At 41.5% G+C, this 16,705-nt stretch overlaps 1 protein-coding gene across 1 annotated transcript in view; it reads right to left on the bottom strand.

Moving 5' to 3' along the window:
* The window catches only part of DNAH10 (dynein axonemal heavy chain 10), a 164,758-nt gene that overhangs the window by 32,581 nt on the left and 115,472 nt on the right, over nt 1-16,705 (bottom strand). The window contains exons 49-55 of the mRNA XM_036765131.1: nt 16,327-16,494; nt 15,249-15,437; nt 14,566-14,737; nt 8,668-8,871; nt 7,204-7,284; nt 4,910-5,107; nt 3,913-4,074 (exon numbers count right to left, since the gene is read on the bottom strand). Of these exons, the coding sequence (XP_036621026.1) occupies nt 3,913-4,074; nt 4,910-5,107; nt 7,204-7,284; nt 8,668-8,871; nt 14,566-14,737; nt 15,249-15,437; nt 16,327-16,494 (1,174 nt within the window). The remainder of the gene's footprint in view (nt 1-3,912; nt 4,075-4,909; nt 5,108-7,203; nt 7,285-8,667; nt 8,872-14,565; nt 14,738-15,248; nt 15,438-16,326; nt 16,495-16,705) is intronic.

Raw genomic sequence — 16,705 nt, 5'->3', positions numbered from 1 at the left:
ATCTCTGCTTTTTAGTATGCTGTCCAGATTTACCACAGCTTTCCTTCTAAGGAGCAAGCATCTTTTAATTTCATGGCTGCAGTCACCATCTGCAGTGATCTTTGAGCCCAAGAATATGAAATCCAACACTGCTTCCATTTTTTCTGCCTCTATTTGCCAGCAAGTGATGGGCCCAGTTGCCAAGATCTTAGCATTTTTGATGTTAAGCTGCAAGCCAGCTTTTACTCTCTCCTCCTTCACCCTCATCAAGAGGTTTCTTCACTCTTCTTCATTTTCTGCCATCAGAGTGGTATCATCTGCATCTCTGAGACTTTATTTTTCTTCCAGCAACCTCAATTCCAGCTTTTGACTCATCCAGCCTGGCATTTTGCATGAAGTACTCCACATAATAAGTTAAATAAGGTGACAATATACAGACCTACCATACTCCTTTTGCAAACTTAAACCAATCAATTTTTCCATATTCACTTCTTGCTGTTGTTTCTTGGCCTACATACAAGTTCCTCCAGAGACAAGTAAGATGATCTACTACTCCCATCTCTTTCAGGACTTACCACATCTGGTTGTGATCCACAAAGTTCAAGGCTTTACTGCAGTCAATGAAGCAGAATCAGACGTTTTTCTGGAACTCCCTTGCTTTCTCCATAATTCAGTGAATGTTGGCGATTTGGTCTCTAGTTCTGTTCTTTTGGTAATTCTCAGTTCACATATTGCTGAAGAATGAAGAACTGCTTGTAGAGTGGGCAGCTAGATGGCCCAGTGGATAGAGTGCCAAGCCCAGAGTAAAGAGGACCTGAATGCAAATCTGGCCTCAGACACTTACTAGCTATGTGACCCTGGGTAAGTCACTTCACCCTACTTGCCTCAGTTTTCTCATCTTTAAAATGAGCTGGAGAAGGAAATGGCAAGCCACTCCAGTATCTTTGCCAAGAAAACCCCAAATGGGGTCATGAAGAGTCAGACACGACTGAAAAGGACTCAGCAACAACAGGTTGCAGAATCTCAAGTATATCCTTGCTGGCATGTGAAATGAGCGCAATTGTTCCATAATTTGAACATTCCTTGGCATTGCCCTTCTTTGGGATTGGGATGTAAACTGAGCTTTTCCAGTCCAGGGCCCACTGTTGTGTTTCCCAAATTTGCTGGTATATTGAGCACCTTAACAGCATCTTTTAGAATTTTAAACAGCTCAGCCAGAATTCCATCACCTCCACTAACTTTATTGTTAGCAATGCTTCCTAAGGCCCACTTGACTTCATCCTTCAGGACGTCTGGCTAACCATCGTGTGGTTAATATGCTGATGATGTAAAGATCTTTCTTGTATAGTTCTTCTGTGTCTTCTTGCCACCTCTTCTTAATCTCTTCTGCTTCTGTTAAGTCCCTACCCTTTTTGTCTTTTATCATGCTCGTTTTTGCATGACACATTTCCTTGATATCTCTTAACTTTCTTGAAGAGATCTCTTGTCTTGCCAATTTTATTGTTTTCTTCTATTTCTCTGCATTGCTCATTTAAGAAAATCTTCTTGCTATTCTCCGGAATTCTGCATTCAGTTGGATCTGCCATTCCCTTTCTCATTTTCCTTTTGCCTTCCTTCTTTTTTGTAAAGTTCCATCAGACAGCCATTTTGCTTCCTCGTTCTTCTTTTCTTTTGTAATGTTTTTGTTGCTGCCTCCTGCACAATATTGCAAACCTCTGTCCATAGTTCTTCAGGCACACGATCTATCAGATTTAATCCCTTAAATCTGTTCATCACCTCCACTTCATATTCATAAGGGATGTTGTTTAGTTCATACATGATGGTCTCCCCTAGTTTCTTCAGTTTAAGTATGAATTTTTCAATAAGAAGCTCATGACCTGAGCCACAGTCAATTCAAGTCTTGTTTTAAATGACTGTATAGAGCTTCTCAACCTCTGGCTGCAAAGTATATAATCAATTTTATTTAGATATTGAGCATCTGGTGATGTCCATATATACAGTTGCCTTTTCAGTTGTCGAAAAAGAGTGTTTGCTATGACCAGAAAATTATCTTGACAAAACTATTAGGCTCTGCCCTGCTTCATTATGCATTCCAGGGCCAAATTTGTCTGTTATTCCAATTATCTTTTGAATTCCTACTGAATGTGACATCTTTTTTGGTGTTCTTTCTCAAAGATGTTGTAGGTCTTCATACGACTGATCAACTTTGGCACCTTTGGCATCAGTGTTTGGAACACAGACTTGTATTACTGTGATGTTGAGTGGTTTACCTTGGATTCAAACAGATCTCACCCTGTCATTTTTAAGATTATACCCTAGTACTGCTTTTTGCACCCTTTTATTGAATATAGGCCTACTCCATTTCTTCTAAGGGATTCTTGCCCACAGTAGTCTATGTGATATAGTGACCCCCTGAATTAAATTCACCTATTCCCACCCATTTAAGTTCAGACACCCAAGATGTCAATGCAAGCCTTTCCACCTCCTGTTTGACCACGTCCAGCTTGCCTTGGTTCAAAGATCTTCCATTCCAGGTTCCTATGCAATATGGATCTTTACAGCATCTGACTTTCCTCTTGTCACCACATCTGGGCTTCCTTTCAGCCCTGGCCCAGACGCTTCATTCTTTATGGAGACACTTGCAGTGGTTGTCCTCCACTCTTCCCCACTAGCATGTTGGATACCTTCAGATCTGAGGGGCTCATTTTCCAGTGTCATCTTTTATCATTTTAATATTATTTGTGTAATTTTCTTGATAAAGATGCAGGAGTGGTTTGCAATTCCTTCTCCAGCATATCACCCTTTGTCAGAGCTCTCCACTGTAACTGGTCCATCTTGGAGAACCCTGCACAGTATAGCTCATGTTACTTTAGGAAGATCAATTTTACAGCTGATGGGAGGATGGGCTCAAGTGCCTTGGTGACTTGACTTGACTATCAGAGGAAGGGTACTGAAAGACACATGCAAAGACAAAAAGGAAAAGGATAGTTGCCAATGTGCCCAAGCTGATAAACAGATTCCTCTGACTAGAGAGAGGAAACACTAACCAGAAATCAAGCTGGTAAGATCACGGAATGGGTGGGAGTGGGAGGGGGAGGTAGCCAATAACGGCAGAATCTGAAGTTAATATGTTGATCAACGAGGAGCTTCTATGAGATAGTAACATCATAAGAGCAGCATCTGAGAACAATAATTTCAGAAAGAGTATAGTCTATAAAAGACAGGAGAGAGGAGAAATTGAGGTCAGGAAGAGCATTGGGTGAGGTCACTGTTACAATAAGCAAAGCCAGAGGAGGCCGTGATGATCTGGACTGAAGCTGTGAACAAGAAATTTGCGGGTGATAGAAAGACCAGGTAGGAGGTCAGGACCAAAGACAGAGATCTGGAGGTCAATGGCATATAGATGCAAACCAAGAGTTGACAGCTGGTCAACCTATGACTCCCTGCAAAGGAGGAGGGTGAGGGGAGAGTGTAGAGAAGATTTAGTGAAGGAGACAGACTAAGTGCTTAAACAAGAAAGAAGGAACAGTAATCCCAGAATCAATAGGTGAAAAGAGTTCTTCGGGAACAGGTCCACTGAGGGCAGGAACTTGAGCTGAGGTCAAATCCTCATGGCTTGTTCTGCTCCTAGTAGAGTCTCCAATATTGACTTCTCCAACCGTGGCCCAAGGGAAATACTCATTCAAGTTCTGCCTCTTTTTATTAAGCTATGTAACCTCTTGAGCAAGACTCAAGGGCCTTGGACCAGATGGCCTCTCTGATCTCATTTTTCCCTAGATTAATGATTTCATTTGACAACAGTGACCCAACATTCATTCATTCACTCAGAAAGACAGCAGAGGACCCACCAAAGATATCCTTGCATGACGGTGCCATGGATGGCTACCCATTTGCTCTGCCTGCCTGCCTGGGACACCTTGGCCTGTTACTTGCCTATTGCCGTGTTCGTTGAGATCTCCTCCAGCAAAGCCTCACAGGCAGCTGACTTCTCAGCAAGGACGATCTTCTGCTCTGCAAGCTTCACATTCAGCTCATCTAGCTGAATGGTGGCTTCTTTCAGCTTATCTAGTCCTCCTTCCAGACGTTTGCACTGTGCTGAGTGGAAAACAATTCAAATGTTCACTGAGAGGAAAACTGAAAACAAAGTTCAAAGGACTTCATTTAAATAACCTCACTCTGATTTTCCTAATCACAGCAGGGGAGTCGTTGTCTACCAGTGGATGATTCTAGGCTTTGTGGAAGCGTGAAATATGCTATGCCACTCACATCAGCATCCTGGGATCCCAATGCTATCGGCCAATCTAACTGTTCTGATTCTGGACTTTAAAAAGTCAAGGTCCAACATGAACTATTTACAAAGCAAAATACCAGCTGTGACTGGCAATATTTTTAACACCATAATTTCTAAGGCATAATATAAACATGAAGCTACAGAGTACCCCAACAGCTCTATCCAGGAACCAAAAATGAAAATAAAAGGCTGAAAGTATTCTTGCCTAGCAGAAGAGGAGAAATTCTTCTGAAAACAGACCTTTGGTGGAGTCTGTCTGCTCTGGAAAGCTGTACCATTTTTTAAAAAACCTCTATTTAAAGTAGAACAAGCTTTTCAGTAACTTTTTCAAAAAGTTGATTGGTTACCGTTTTGCTCATCATGGGCATGGGGCAAGGGGTGAAGTGATTATGCCGCCAAGACAAAGGAAGGACATCAGTAAAGTGTCTTTCTTAAGTACGTTCAGCCTCAGATAGAACCTCCTTCCCAGTGATGGGATTCAGCCCCTTCCCACCAGTGTGGTGGAACCTAATTTTAGGTTGAGTTCAGCAAACCAGTTGTTAGTGGAGGTGGGGCCTGCACCCACCATGTCAGCAGCCGCGGCGGCACTTGTTAATTTATTTGAATCCCACCACTGCTCCTTCCGTATATAAATCTTACCTATGTTGAATTGAGTTTTTTCATCTAGTAACTTGGAATAGGTATTGATAAAATCAAGGTAGTTCTTAGGAGTAACATAGTTGCTTCGCCTCAGTTTTTGGAGGAATTTTTGGCTGTACTCATTAACAGACTCATGGACCATAACGATGTGTCCCACCACGTCTTCTGTGTAATCAGATGGGATCATTGAGTTCTCCCCTAAAGCAAAAGAGCAGAAATGTGAGAGGAATCTCCTGTGAGAAGCTATGGACGGTGTTCTCTTTCTGGTGAAGCGAGGCTACAATGTTGAGAGAAGCTGAGTGGCGCAGTGGATAGAGTGCCTGGAGTCAGGAAGACCTAAGTTCAAATCTGGCCTCAGACACTTAACTAGTTGTGTGACCCTGGGCAAGTCACTTAACCCTCTTGGTCTCAGTTTCCTCCTCTGTCAAATGAGCTGGAGAAGGACTCCACTCCAGTACCTTTGACAAGAAAACCCAAATGGGGTCACAAACAGTCAGACACAACTGAAAACAAGGATTCTTAGGCTAGAGTGTAGAGAGTGGCAATTGTGTCTCCCTACAGTGAAGGAGATCTGTCTTCCCAGAGGCAAAACTTTCTTTGACACTATACAGTTTGAATACTATTAAGTACAATTCAGACTTTATGTATAAAGGCACTGGAGACCTAAAATGTCACTCCCTAATTAAATAAGTAAAACATTAAAGGGCCTCTGGTGGTTTCCTGACATAAGGATGGTTCTTCCTTCAGTGTTAAGCCTTAGACCTAAAAAGAAACTTTCTAATAGTGAAGGTTCTCCCAACACGTAACAGGATGCCTAAGAAGATACAGCAGGTCCACTCTCACAGGGATAAAAAAGATATCAATAAAATTATTTTTAAAAATAATACATTTGCCTAGTATCTCATAAACCTAATTGGCTTTAAAATAAAAAGATGCCTATTATTTATTAAACTCATCAATAAAAATATAGAGAGACAAACACAAACATTAATAAATAAACGTACTCGAAAATGTACACCTGTCATTTGCAGTTTGTGTAATATACATCAGTAGATTTGGGCACTCTTGAAATGGCCACTCCCCTCCAGTGATGCCAATCGCCACCCAACCATGCCCACTCATGTGACGCCATTCTTTTGTCATGACTTCTCACGAGTCCTCCCTACAGGGTCTAGCCCATGTGCAAGGTTCAGGCAGCCCCCTTTCCTGTTCATTTCCAATTTCAATGTCTCAAAGACCGTGTTGTTCCACAGCTGTAAATAACAGGAGTACAATCTGAAGTATAAGCCTCCATCAAAGTTCTGTGTGTTTTTATTGATAATCAGTTTAACAAATAAAATGAATTTACAAAAAATAAACTGAAATAAAGTTAGACTACATGATCTTTCAAGGTATCTCAGCTCTAAGCCCCATGATTTCCTTACCAATGAAGAGTTATTGCCAAACGCAAAGTCCAACTTGGGTCTGGTGGCACTGAGTCCCCCTGTAATTCCTTTGGGCGACATCGAAGCACTTGGTATCCCTGATTTTTGTCCTATTCTGCAGTATGTTTTACTTATGAATTAAACTGTTTCAAATCACTCTGGAAGAGGGCTGGAGGCAGCACAGCAGAGAAGGCAAAGGACTGGACATGGGGCCAGAAAGCCTTGGGCTCAGATGCCAGTGTTGACTCTACTCAACCATGTGACCATGGACAAGTCACGTAACCACTATGATCTTCCTGATATGTCTAATACAGATGACAGTAACAAAAGGGTAGCTATTGGTTGTAAGACACTTTGTGAAGTTTAAACATCTGTCAGCCAATAAACATTTATTAAGCTCCTATTTTGTGCCAGGCACTGGGCTAAGTACTATATAAAATACTATATAAATGTTAGTTATAATTATTATCATCATTAAATAAATCTTCATTGTCATTCAGTCATTTTCAGTCGTGTCTGACTCTTCGTGACTCCATTTTGGGGTTTTTTTGTCAGAGATACAGCAGTGGTTTGTCATTTCCCTTTCCAGTTCATTTTACAGATGAGGAAACTGAGACAAACAGGGTGAAGTGACTTGCCCAGGGTGATACAGCTAGTAAATGTCTGAGGCCAGATTTGATCTCAGGAAGTTGAGTCTTCCTGGCTACAGGCCCAGCACTCTATGCACTGTGCCACTACCTGCTATAAATTAATAAATCTTAGCTCCTTATTATATTAAAAAAATCACTGGCTAGGAATTCAAAATCAGGAAGAATAAATAACACATTATCTTACACTATGCTAAAACTTTAATTTCATTATAACACTTACCTAAAAATGACTGGGCAACAGCAAATAAGGCTTGAGGTGGCCATGGCAAGTACCAGTCAATACCTGTATTATTTACCAGACCTGAAATAAAAAGTAGATATTGTAAAGACCATTATGCTTTGATAGCATTACTATCTCCTCCACCTTTAGTGACCAGTGAGTTAGTAATCAACTGAAACGCACCAGGGGAAAATTCCATTATTCAAAGGAGTTGTAGTTTCCACCACACTGTTAGAAGAAGCATAAGCAAGCCAACCAAACTACTGGCATCATCTCCTCCTCAGAATCTGGTGGAACAGAGAACTGGAGGCCAATAGCTCCAGGAAGAGCAGGACTAGCCACTGACCCTGCTTCCAGCCAATCCACCCACCCCCACCCCAACCCGTGCCCAGCTACCAACCAAAGAAGCAATTGTGGGCATGCAACCAGGCAACTGACTCTGTGGGCACCTCCTCAACAACCATAGCTACTTAGGACTCAGAAAAGAATGTTCTCACCACCCAAGTCCTCAGTGCCATACAACAACTCGATATCAAAAATGAATATAGTTTTATCAACTGAAATGACACTGAAGATGTGTTTGTATGTCAGCCTTCTCTCTCCTCTACACCAGCCTTACCATCTGCCCTGTAGCTGAGCCTGCAGATAAATATATGCACATACATACATACATATATTAGTACTCATGTATGCATGTATGTATGTATGTATATACATGTATGTATATGCATAAAATATATGCATATGTGTGTATAGATGGATAGATAGATAGATAGATAGTCTCCCCCTACTAGAATGTGTAGGTGGCCCAAATCTGGCCTCAGACACTCACTAGCTGTGTGACCCTAGGCCAATCCCTTAGCCTCTGTTTGCTTTAATCCACTAGAGAAGAAGATGGCAAAGCACTCCAGTATCTCTGCCAAGAAAACCTCAAGGACAGTATAGTCCCCAGGGTCATGAAGAGTCAGACACGACTGAGTGACTGAACAACAACAAATCAGAATATGAGCTCCTTGAGGTCAGTGACTATATGGTCATTCTGGTTGTATTCCCAGCACATAGTGCATTACTTTGCACTAAGAATTAATGCTCAATCAAGGTTTTTTCATTCATCCAATCAATTAATCTACTCAAACAGAACAGCGAAATTAGGATCCATTAACTAATTTTTTACTTTGAACAGGAGCATACAAGGTAGTAATATACATTCTCACAAGTCAAAGCAGCAGCAAATAAGCATGAATAAAACCAAACTTCAATCTGCAGAAAAAAAAACAGAATTCTGGGATAGTCCTATTATTCAGGAGAAAAGTTGGTATTGAGGGCTTACATTATGTGAATGATTTCCTGAATTTTTCTGATTTGCTTTGCAAATGGTAATCTGGCATCAGACCAAGAAAGTAGGAACCATGCTCATGCCCTGGCAACAAGGAAACTTAATTTGTTCGACCAAGTGAATTGTACCTGGAAAATTTCGACACCGTGTCCTCAGTGTATCACCAACTGGAGACATGCCAAGGACAATGTGAAGGTTATTTGCACTCTTGTTGACAAAATATTGCCAGACACTTTCTTTAGCCAATCCTGCGCCAGCTTTAGCAGCTTCTTGTCCAATCTGACTTAAAATAGAGTCTTTTTCATCATCTGGAAAAAGTGCTGGTACGATCCCTAGAGAACAATGAAACACACATTATTTTTGGGAAAAGTCTATAGTATAAAGTTGTATAAAATATACTGTAGTCCTTTAAAATTTTAAATAAAAGATTAAATACAGAGTAGATAGAAGGTAAACTTTCAAGGGATATACCAACAACACTGTTAAAATTAAAATGGATTAGTATTTGGAAAAATATAGAATACCTAGATTAGCAGAATAAGAAAAAAACAATTTAAATAATTCAATTTCAGAAAGAGAGATTTAACAAGAAATAAAGGAATTCCCAAGTAAGGGTGGTTCATTGAACTCCTATGGGCTTCAGTATACCTATCTCTAATACAAGGAGGTTGGGCCAGAGAGTTTTTAAGGACCTTTCTAGATCTATGATACTGTGATCCTAGCATGGACCATACAAAAAATGCTACCTTTTATAAAAAGGGAATCACAGAATCGATCTTCTGTTTGCTAAAACTTATGATGCTTCCTGCCTCTGTGGCCACCAGCAATTCACCTCGTTGCCCTGGGACTCAGACTTCTCCTCTGCAAAATGAGGGATTTGTACTTAATGGTCTCCCAAGCCCTATCCAGGTCTACAGCCATGATCTTAGAGTCACCAGGATGCCACACCCACCAGAGGCTGAGAAGGTGAAACAGTGAAATCTCACTCCACAGAGACCTGCCTCAAGGGGGTTTTATCCAGAGACTGTTGGGGCCTCAGAGGACAGAATCCATTCTTGACCTTTCCATGACCCACATCCCAAAAGGCTTCTCTCAATCATTGTAGAAATGATACCACAAAGATAGGTCAAATTTGCTTCTGCACATCCACAAGCGTCCTTCCCTCAGCAGGGAAAGTTTCACAGTCAGGATGTTTCAATCAATGCAATCCAACAAACACTTGTGTGAAGTGGCTAGTGCAGTGAAATGCACAGAAGGACAAGAAAAAAACTGTCCCTGCCCTCGAGGAGGGATGGAGGAGACAGGCCAAATGTATATAAGTAAGAAAATAGGAACTGAACAGAAGAGAAACATAAGAGTTGTGTGTCACTGGAACTTCACAGGTAAACTTACAAACTAGACCACCGAGATTAATTTCTTCTCTAATAATATTAATTCATACTTGTGTGGCACAGATAGATTGGTCTGGGGAGTCCTTAGAGAATGCATAAATATTCCCCCTTGGTTCCAGTCCAAGCAACCGCTTGGACTTCCACAAGGAGAAGCTTTGGGGATCCAGTTTCTGACCATCCAAGACAGAGAGGATTATAGTGTGATGATGTCTTCTAATTGGGTGTCAAACCAGAAGTCAGGACTCTTCAACTGGTGAACCAGAACTCAGTGCGTAAAAAAGGGGGGCTTCTTGTCTCTCTCTGTCTCTCCTTCTCTCTCTGTCTCTCTCTGACTGTTGTAATAGTAATTAAGTTGGGAATTTTTTACTTTAGAATGCTAAATTAATTAAGTGTCTTCGATTAAGCCTTACTAGGTGCAAAGCCCCAGGCCCAAACCCCTGTCTACTAGCTGCTAAGCAGATGTGGGCATGAAACCTTTGGAGCCCTAAGGGGAGTTGCTAAGACCAGAGCCAATAGTGTGCCCCTAAGTTCTGGCTGGATGACATTCGATGACACCCAAAGACTGTATAAAAAGAGAGAACAGAGCTATTTGCTTGAGGCTCTCACTCCTATAGGAGTGTTGGCATGGGACTCTGGGCAGCTGCTCTAAGAGCCTTCCGGCTCACCCAGATGTTGGTTTCTTGGTAACTATGAATTGTATTTGGTCTGTTTATAATAATTTGTATTTGCTCTGAAGTTCAGGGTGCTGGCTTTTTCTGCTGAACTAAGTGAATGATATTTGTATGTTGGATTGAAATAAGATTGTTAGGGGGGCGGAGCCAAGATGGCGGCTGGTAAGCACGGACTAGAGTGAGCTCCATACCCGAGTCCCTCCAAAAACCTATAAAAATGGCTCTGAACCAATTCTAGAACGGCAGAACCCACAGAACAGCAGAGGGAAGCAGAGCTCCAGCCCAGGACAGCCTGGATGGTCTCTGGGTGAGGTCTATTCCACACGGAGCTGGGAGCTGGGAACGGAGTGGAGCAGAGCCCAGCCTGAGCGGCGTGGACGATCCAGACCAGAAGCCGGGCGGAGGGGGCCCTAGCGCCCTAAATATGTGAGCTGCGGCAGTTACCAGACCCCTCGACCCACAAACACCAAAGACTGCGGAGAAGGTTAGTGGGAAAAGCTGCGGGAGTGGAAGGAGTTCGCAGTTCGGCTTCCAGCCCCGGGGGCAGCAGAGGTGGGGCAGCTACAGCTGTTGTTACTTCCGGCCCCAGGCCCACCTGGTGGGAGGAATTAAGTGGCGGATCAGAGCAGGAGTGCAACAGCCTGCTGAAGATCTAAGCCCAGCCCGGGCTGGGGGTCCTTGGGGAAGAAGGAGTGCGGCTCTGACAGAGCTGGCACCTCCCCCCCAAACGTAGAACATAGAACTCGTTAGTCTACAAGCAGTCATACCCCACTGAAAAACTCAAGGGTCAAGTTAGTTGGTTGGGAATATGGCCAGGCAGCGAAAATGCGCCCAGATTCAGTCTCAGACTTTGGATTCTTTCTTTGGTGACAAAGAAGACCAAAACATACAGCCTAAAGAAGACAACAAAGTCATAGAGCCTACAACCAAAGCCTCCAAGAAAAACATGAACTGGTCCCAGGCCATAGAAGAACTCAAAAAGGATTTGGAAAAGCAAGTTAGAGAAGTAGAGGAAAAATTGGGAAGAGAAATGAGAAGGATGCGAGAAAACCATGAAAAACAAGTCAATGACTGGCTAAAGGAGACCCAAAAAAATACTGAAAAATACACTGAAGAAAACAACACCTTAAAAAACAGACTAACTCAAATGCTAAAAGAGCTCCAAAAAGCCAATGAGGAGAAGAATGCCTTGAAAGGCAGAATTAGCCAAATGGAAAAGGAGGTCCAAAAGACCACTGAAGAAAATACTACTTTAAAAATTAGATTGGAGCAAGTGGAAGCTAGTGACTTTATGAGAAATCAGGATATTATAAAACAGAACCAGAGGAATGAAAAAACGGAAGACAATGTGAAATATCTCATTGGAAAAACCACTGACCTGGAAAATAGATCCAGGAGAGATAATTTAAAAATTATTGGACTACCTGAAAGCCATGATCAAAAAAAGAGCCTAGATACCATCTTTCAGGAAATTATCAAGGAGAACTGCCCTGATATTCTAGAGCCACAGGGCAAAATAGAAATTGAAAGAATCCATCGATCGCCTCCTCAAATAGATCCCAAAAAGAAATCTCCTAGGAATATTGTTGCCAAATTCCAGAGCTCCCAGATCAAGGAGAAAATACTGGAAGCAGCCAGAAAGAAACAATTTGAGTACTGTGGAAACCCAATCAGAATAACCCAAGATCTGGCAGCTTCTACATTAAGTGATCGAAGGGCTTGGAATGCGATATTCCGGAGGTCAATGGAGCTAGGATTAAAACCTAGAATCACCTACCCAGCAAAACTGAGTATCATGTTCCAAGGCAAAATATGGAGTTTCAATAAAATAGAGGACTTTCAAACTTTCTCAGTGAAAAGACCAGAACTGAATAGAAAATTTGACTTTCAAACACAAGAATCAAGAGAAGCATGAAAAGGTAATCAAGAAACAGAAATTGCAAGGGACTTACTAAAGTTGAACTGTTTTGTTTACATTCCTACATGGAAAGATGATGAGTATGATTCATGAGACCACAGTATTAGGGTAGTTGAAGGGAATATGCATATATATATATATATATATATATATATATATATATATACACATATATATATATATACACATATATATGTGTGTGTGTGTGTGTATATATATGTTTATGTATATATATATAAGTGAATGGGTATGTATGTATATATCTATGTGTATATGTATGTATGTGTATGTATATGTATATATATATGTGTTTATATATATATATGTAAAAGAGAGAGAGCAGACACAGGGTGAGTTGAGGATGAAGGGAAGATAGCTAAAAGAAATAAAATGAAATTAAGGGATGAGAGAGTAACATACTGAGAGAGGGAGATAAGGAGAGATAGAATGGGGTGGATTATCTCGCATAAAGGTGGCAAGAGGAAGCAGTTCTATGGGAGGAGGGGAGAGGGCAGGTGAGGGGGGAATGAGTGAACCTTGCTCTCATCAGATTTGGCCTGAGGGGGAATACCATACATACTCAGTTGGGTATGTTACCCCACAGGAAAGAAGAGGGAGGAAGATAAAAAAAATAAAAGGGGGGGGGATGATGGAGGGGAAGGCAGATGGGGGTGGAGGTAATCAAAACAAACACTTTGGAAAGGGGACAGGGTCAAGGGAGAAAATTCAATAAAGCGGGATGGTTGGGAAGGAGCAAAATGTAGTTAGCCTTTCACAACATGAGTATTGTGGAAGGGTTATACATAATAATACATGTGTGGCCTAGGTTGAATTGCTCAACTTCTTAGGGAGGGTGGGTGGGAAGGGAAGAGGGAAGGGAATTTGGAACTCAAAGTTTTAAAATTAGATGTTCAAAAACAAAAAAAAGTTTTTGTATGCAACTAAAAACTAAGATACACAGGCAATGGGGCATAGAAATTTATCTTGCCCTACAAGAAAGGAAGGGAAAAGGGGATGAGAGGGGAGGGGGGTGATAGAGGGGAGGGCTGACTGGGGAACAGGGTAACCAGAATATAAGCCATCTTGGAGTGGGGGGGAGGGTAGAAATGGGGAGAAAATTTGCAACTCAAAATCTTGTGGAAATCAATGCTGAAAACCAAATATGTTAAATAAATAAATTGCATTAAAAAAAAAAGAAATAAGATTGTTAACCCTTTAATGTCACTTTCCTTAGTAAAGCAGATCAAAAGAACCTGTGCTGGCAGCATCCTTGTTGTTGGGCTTGTCTTTCACCCCCACAACAGCTGCTAGCCAAATTGTTGAAACACCTGTCTGTCTCTCTCTCCACACACACACCCACACACACACACACACACACACACACACACGATCATAGGATTTTATGTGCCTGATAGAGTTGTAGATATGGGGGGAGGTAGGGAAGAGAAGCCAGAATGCCACTAGGGACTCCAGCCTGTGCATACAAGGGCTACTAGAGGGAGTGAGACCAGAGCAAGTGCTAGAACTTGCACAGAGCTCCACAGTTTACAAAGTCCTTTCCTCAGAAAAAGTTATGCAGGCAGAGCAAGCATTAATGGTTCTCATTTTCAGATGAAGAAACCAAGGCTATGAGACATGAAGAGACTTGTTCACAGCCACGTAGTTAGGTAACAGTAGAGTTGGGATTCTAACTCATGTCTTCTGACTCCAACATCAAACTCCAAAGATTCCTTAATTGAAAGCTCTACATAGGCAACCACAGAAATGTTTGCCATTAGAAAAAAAAGGCTTCTCAGAGTCTAATTCATATCGAAGGAACCACGGACTGCTAGCATGGTTGCTAGATGGGGCAGTAAATCAATGCGTCCCTCAGAAAGCTGCCTAACAGCACAAGTGGGTCAGGATTTGGGATCAATCATCCAATCAGCTAACAAGCATTTAATAAAAACTCACTATGTGCTAGGCACCATATCTGGTGCTGGGGAAACGAAAACAGAAGTGAAAATTGTATTTGAATGGGGAAGAGATAACATCTCTCTGCATCACCTGATGTTAACATGTTGTTTATGAGCTCCAAGAAACCTTCCTCTGCCACGTGGGCATCTGTGAATAAGAAAATCATCAGCTTGTTCTCAATTCCAAGTTTTATATAGAGGCTCTTGAGATCTTCTCGGAAATTACTTTCGGAATAACCTCGACTCAAAACAATTTCAAACACCTGATAACATAAAAACACAATGCATTAAACACTAGAAAAATTGAGGTTAATGTGACAATTGCCTATGAAATATGTCCGAATATAAACATGTAAATAAAGGTAAAATGCATTGCTTATGTTCATTATTTCCTTTGGTTCTTTGGGGCAGAGCAAACCATAACTCATTTGATTCAGTTAAATTCAACAAGCAGACATTGCAGGTACAAAAACACACATGAAAATAGTCCCTGCCCTCCAGGGACCCACTTGAACATCTCATATGCTGAGAAAGGATGAAAAAATAAAAAGCAGCTTGTGTCAATGACTATTAAAGTTTCCAAAGAATCAAAGTAAGAGGCCTATAATTCTCCATTCCGAATAAAAGACAAGATCTTAAGATATTCACATAGATGCTGTTAAAGTGTCAGTTGTCAAATTTTTAAAAGAAGCACAAATTCAGTTTCACAATCCATGGAAACCTCGGCTCCAACGCTGGAAACCATTGAAGTGAACCCATCAGTGCCAGACGAACCTCACAGCCTGCGGTGAATGCGGCCAACCTCGCCAGGGACTGCTTTCCAGAGCCCCCCACCCCAACCAGCAGCGCATGGCCCCCGTCCATTCGAATGATTCGATGGACTCGAATCAGATGTTCCAGAGCATCATCAAAGAGAACCAAGTTCATCCTGGTGTTGCTTTCATTATACTCTTCAAGAATCTCCTGGAAAAAAAAAGAAGACAAGTATGAACAGCACAGATGCTTTTACTTAATGGAGGTAATAAAGACAACTCAAAGAATTTAGCCATTTATATGACAAATATGCAAAATCACTTCATTATCCTGGACTGTAAACCTAATATTTGTGGGACAAAAAATTTTCCATACCTGCAATTTCATCATTTTAGGGAATTTCCAAGTGAGAAAACTCTTGCTACCACTGCAGATCAGTACCTGATCTGCAAGTTATAGTCTTAAAGCAGGGATTCTTCACTCGTTTTGAGCCACCATGGAACCCTTTGGCAGTCTGGAAAAGTCTAAGGACTCTCATCTCAGCATAATGTTTTTAAATGCGTAAAATAAAATGCATAGGATTATGAAATAAATAAATTATATTGAGATATATGTCAGAATGTAAAAAACAAAAACAAAACTATTCATGACCCCACATGTCTTAGAGAGTTGCCTGGGGTAAGTGGCTTGCCCAGGGTAACACATCAGAGTTAAAGACTTGAACCCAGGCCTTCTGATTTGAAGGCCAGTCTTATATCTACCACACTTCATTTGGTTTTATTGAATCAAATTATTGGTGCAGAATGAGAAATAAGCCACATTTCACGTCAGAACAGGACCTTTGGAAGCAATGCCCCATTTGGCGTGTAGAGGGCCCCAGCTGGAAGTTTTCTATGGTAACTCTCTTTCTCACATACTATTAGTACAAAATTCCCCTCTAAAGCCCCTTTCCCTGGAGCTGAGCTCATGAAAGGAAAATGATGACAAGATGGTGGAAGGGCCAGGACCCAAACTCGTACACCACTGTCCACCATCTTCAGACTGTCAGTTCGGTGCCATGGAGAAAAGGCCACCTTAAAGATGACCAATTGTGCCATACCTGGAAAAGAGCTTTTGCAGCTTCATAGTCCTGGATGTCTTCATAAATCCGAGGCTCTCCTTCTTGCAAGGCCATCCTAAAATCTCCAAAGAGTATAGGATCTCTCATGACAAATTCCAAGTGGTCAGCGAAATGTTCCTGAACCAAGGTCTGGATATGGTCTTGTACCTTACAAAAGAAGACGGAGTAAGAAACAAAGCAACACCGGTTCAAAAAGGAATGTTTGCTAGTAGATTAACTAAAATGATTCAAGTGGTATCTCCATGTAATTAACAGTAACCACAACTAGAATTTCTATAGTGCTTACTTTAAGGTTTGCAAAGCAATTCGCATATGCTCATTCATTTGGTCCTCATGACAACTCTGGAAGGGGAAGTGC

The sequence above is a fragment of the Trichosurus vulpecula genome, chromosome 1, assembly GCF_011100635.1.
Source record: "Trichosurus vulpecula isolate mTriVul1 chromosome 1, mTriVul1.pri, whole genome shotgun sequence".
In the NCBI taxonomy this organism is placed as follows: Eukaryota; Metazoa; Chordata; class Mammalia; order Diprotodontia; family Phalangeridae; genus Trichosurus; species Trichosurus vulpecula.
Note: the sequence above shows the minus strand (reverse complement) of the source record. Positions and strands in the feature narration are given on the sequence as shown.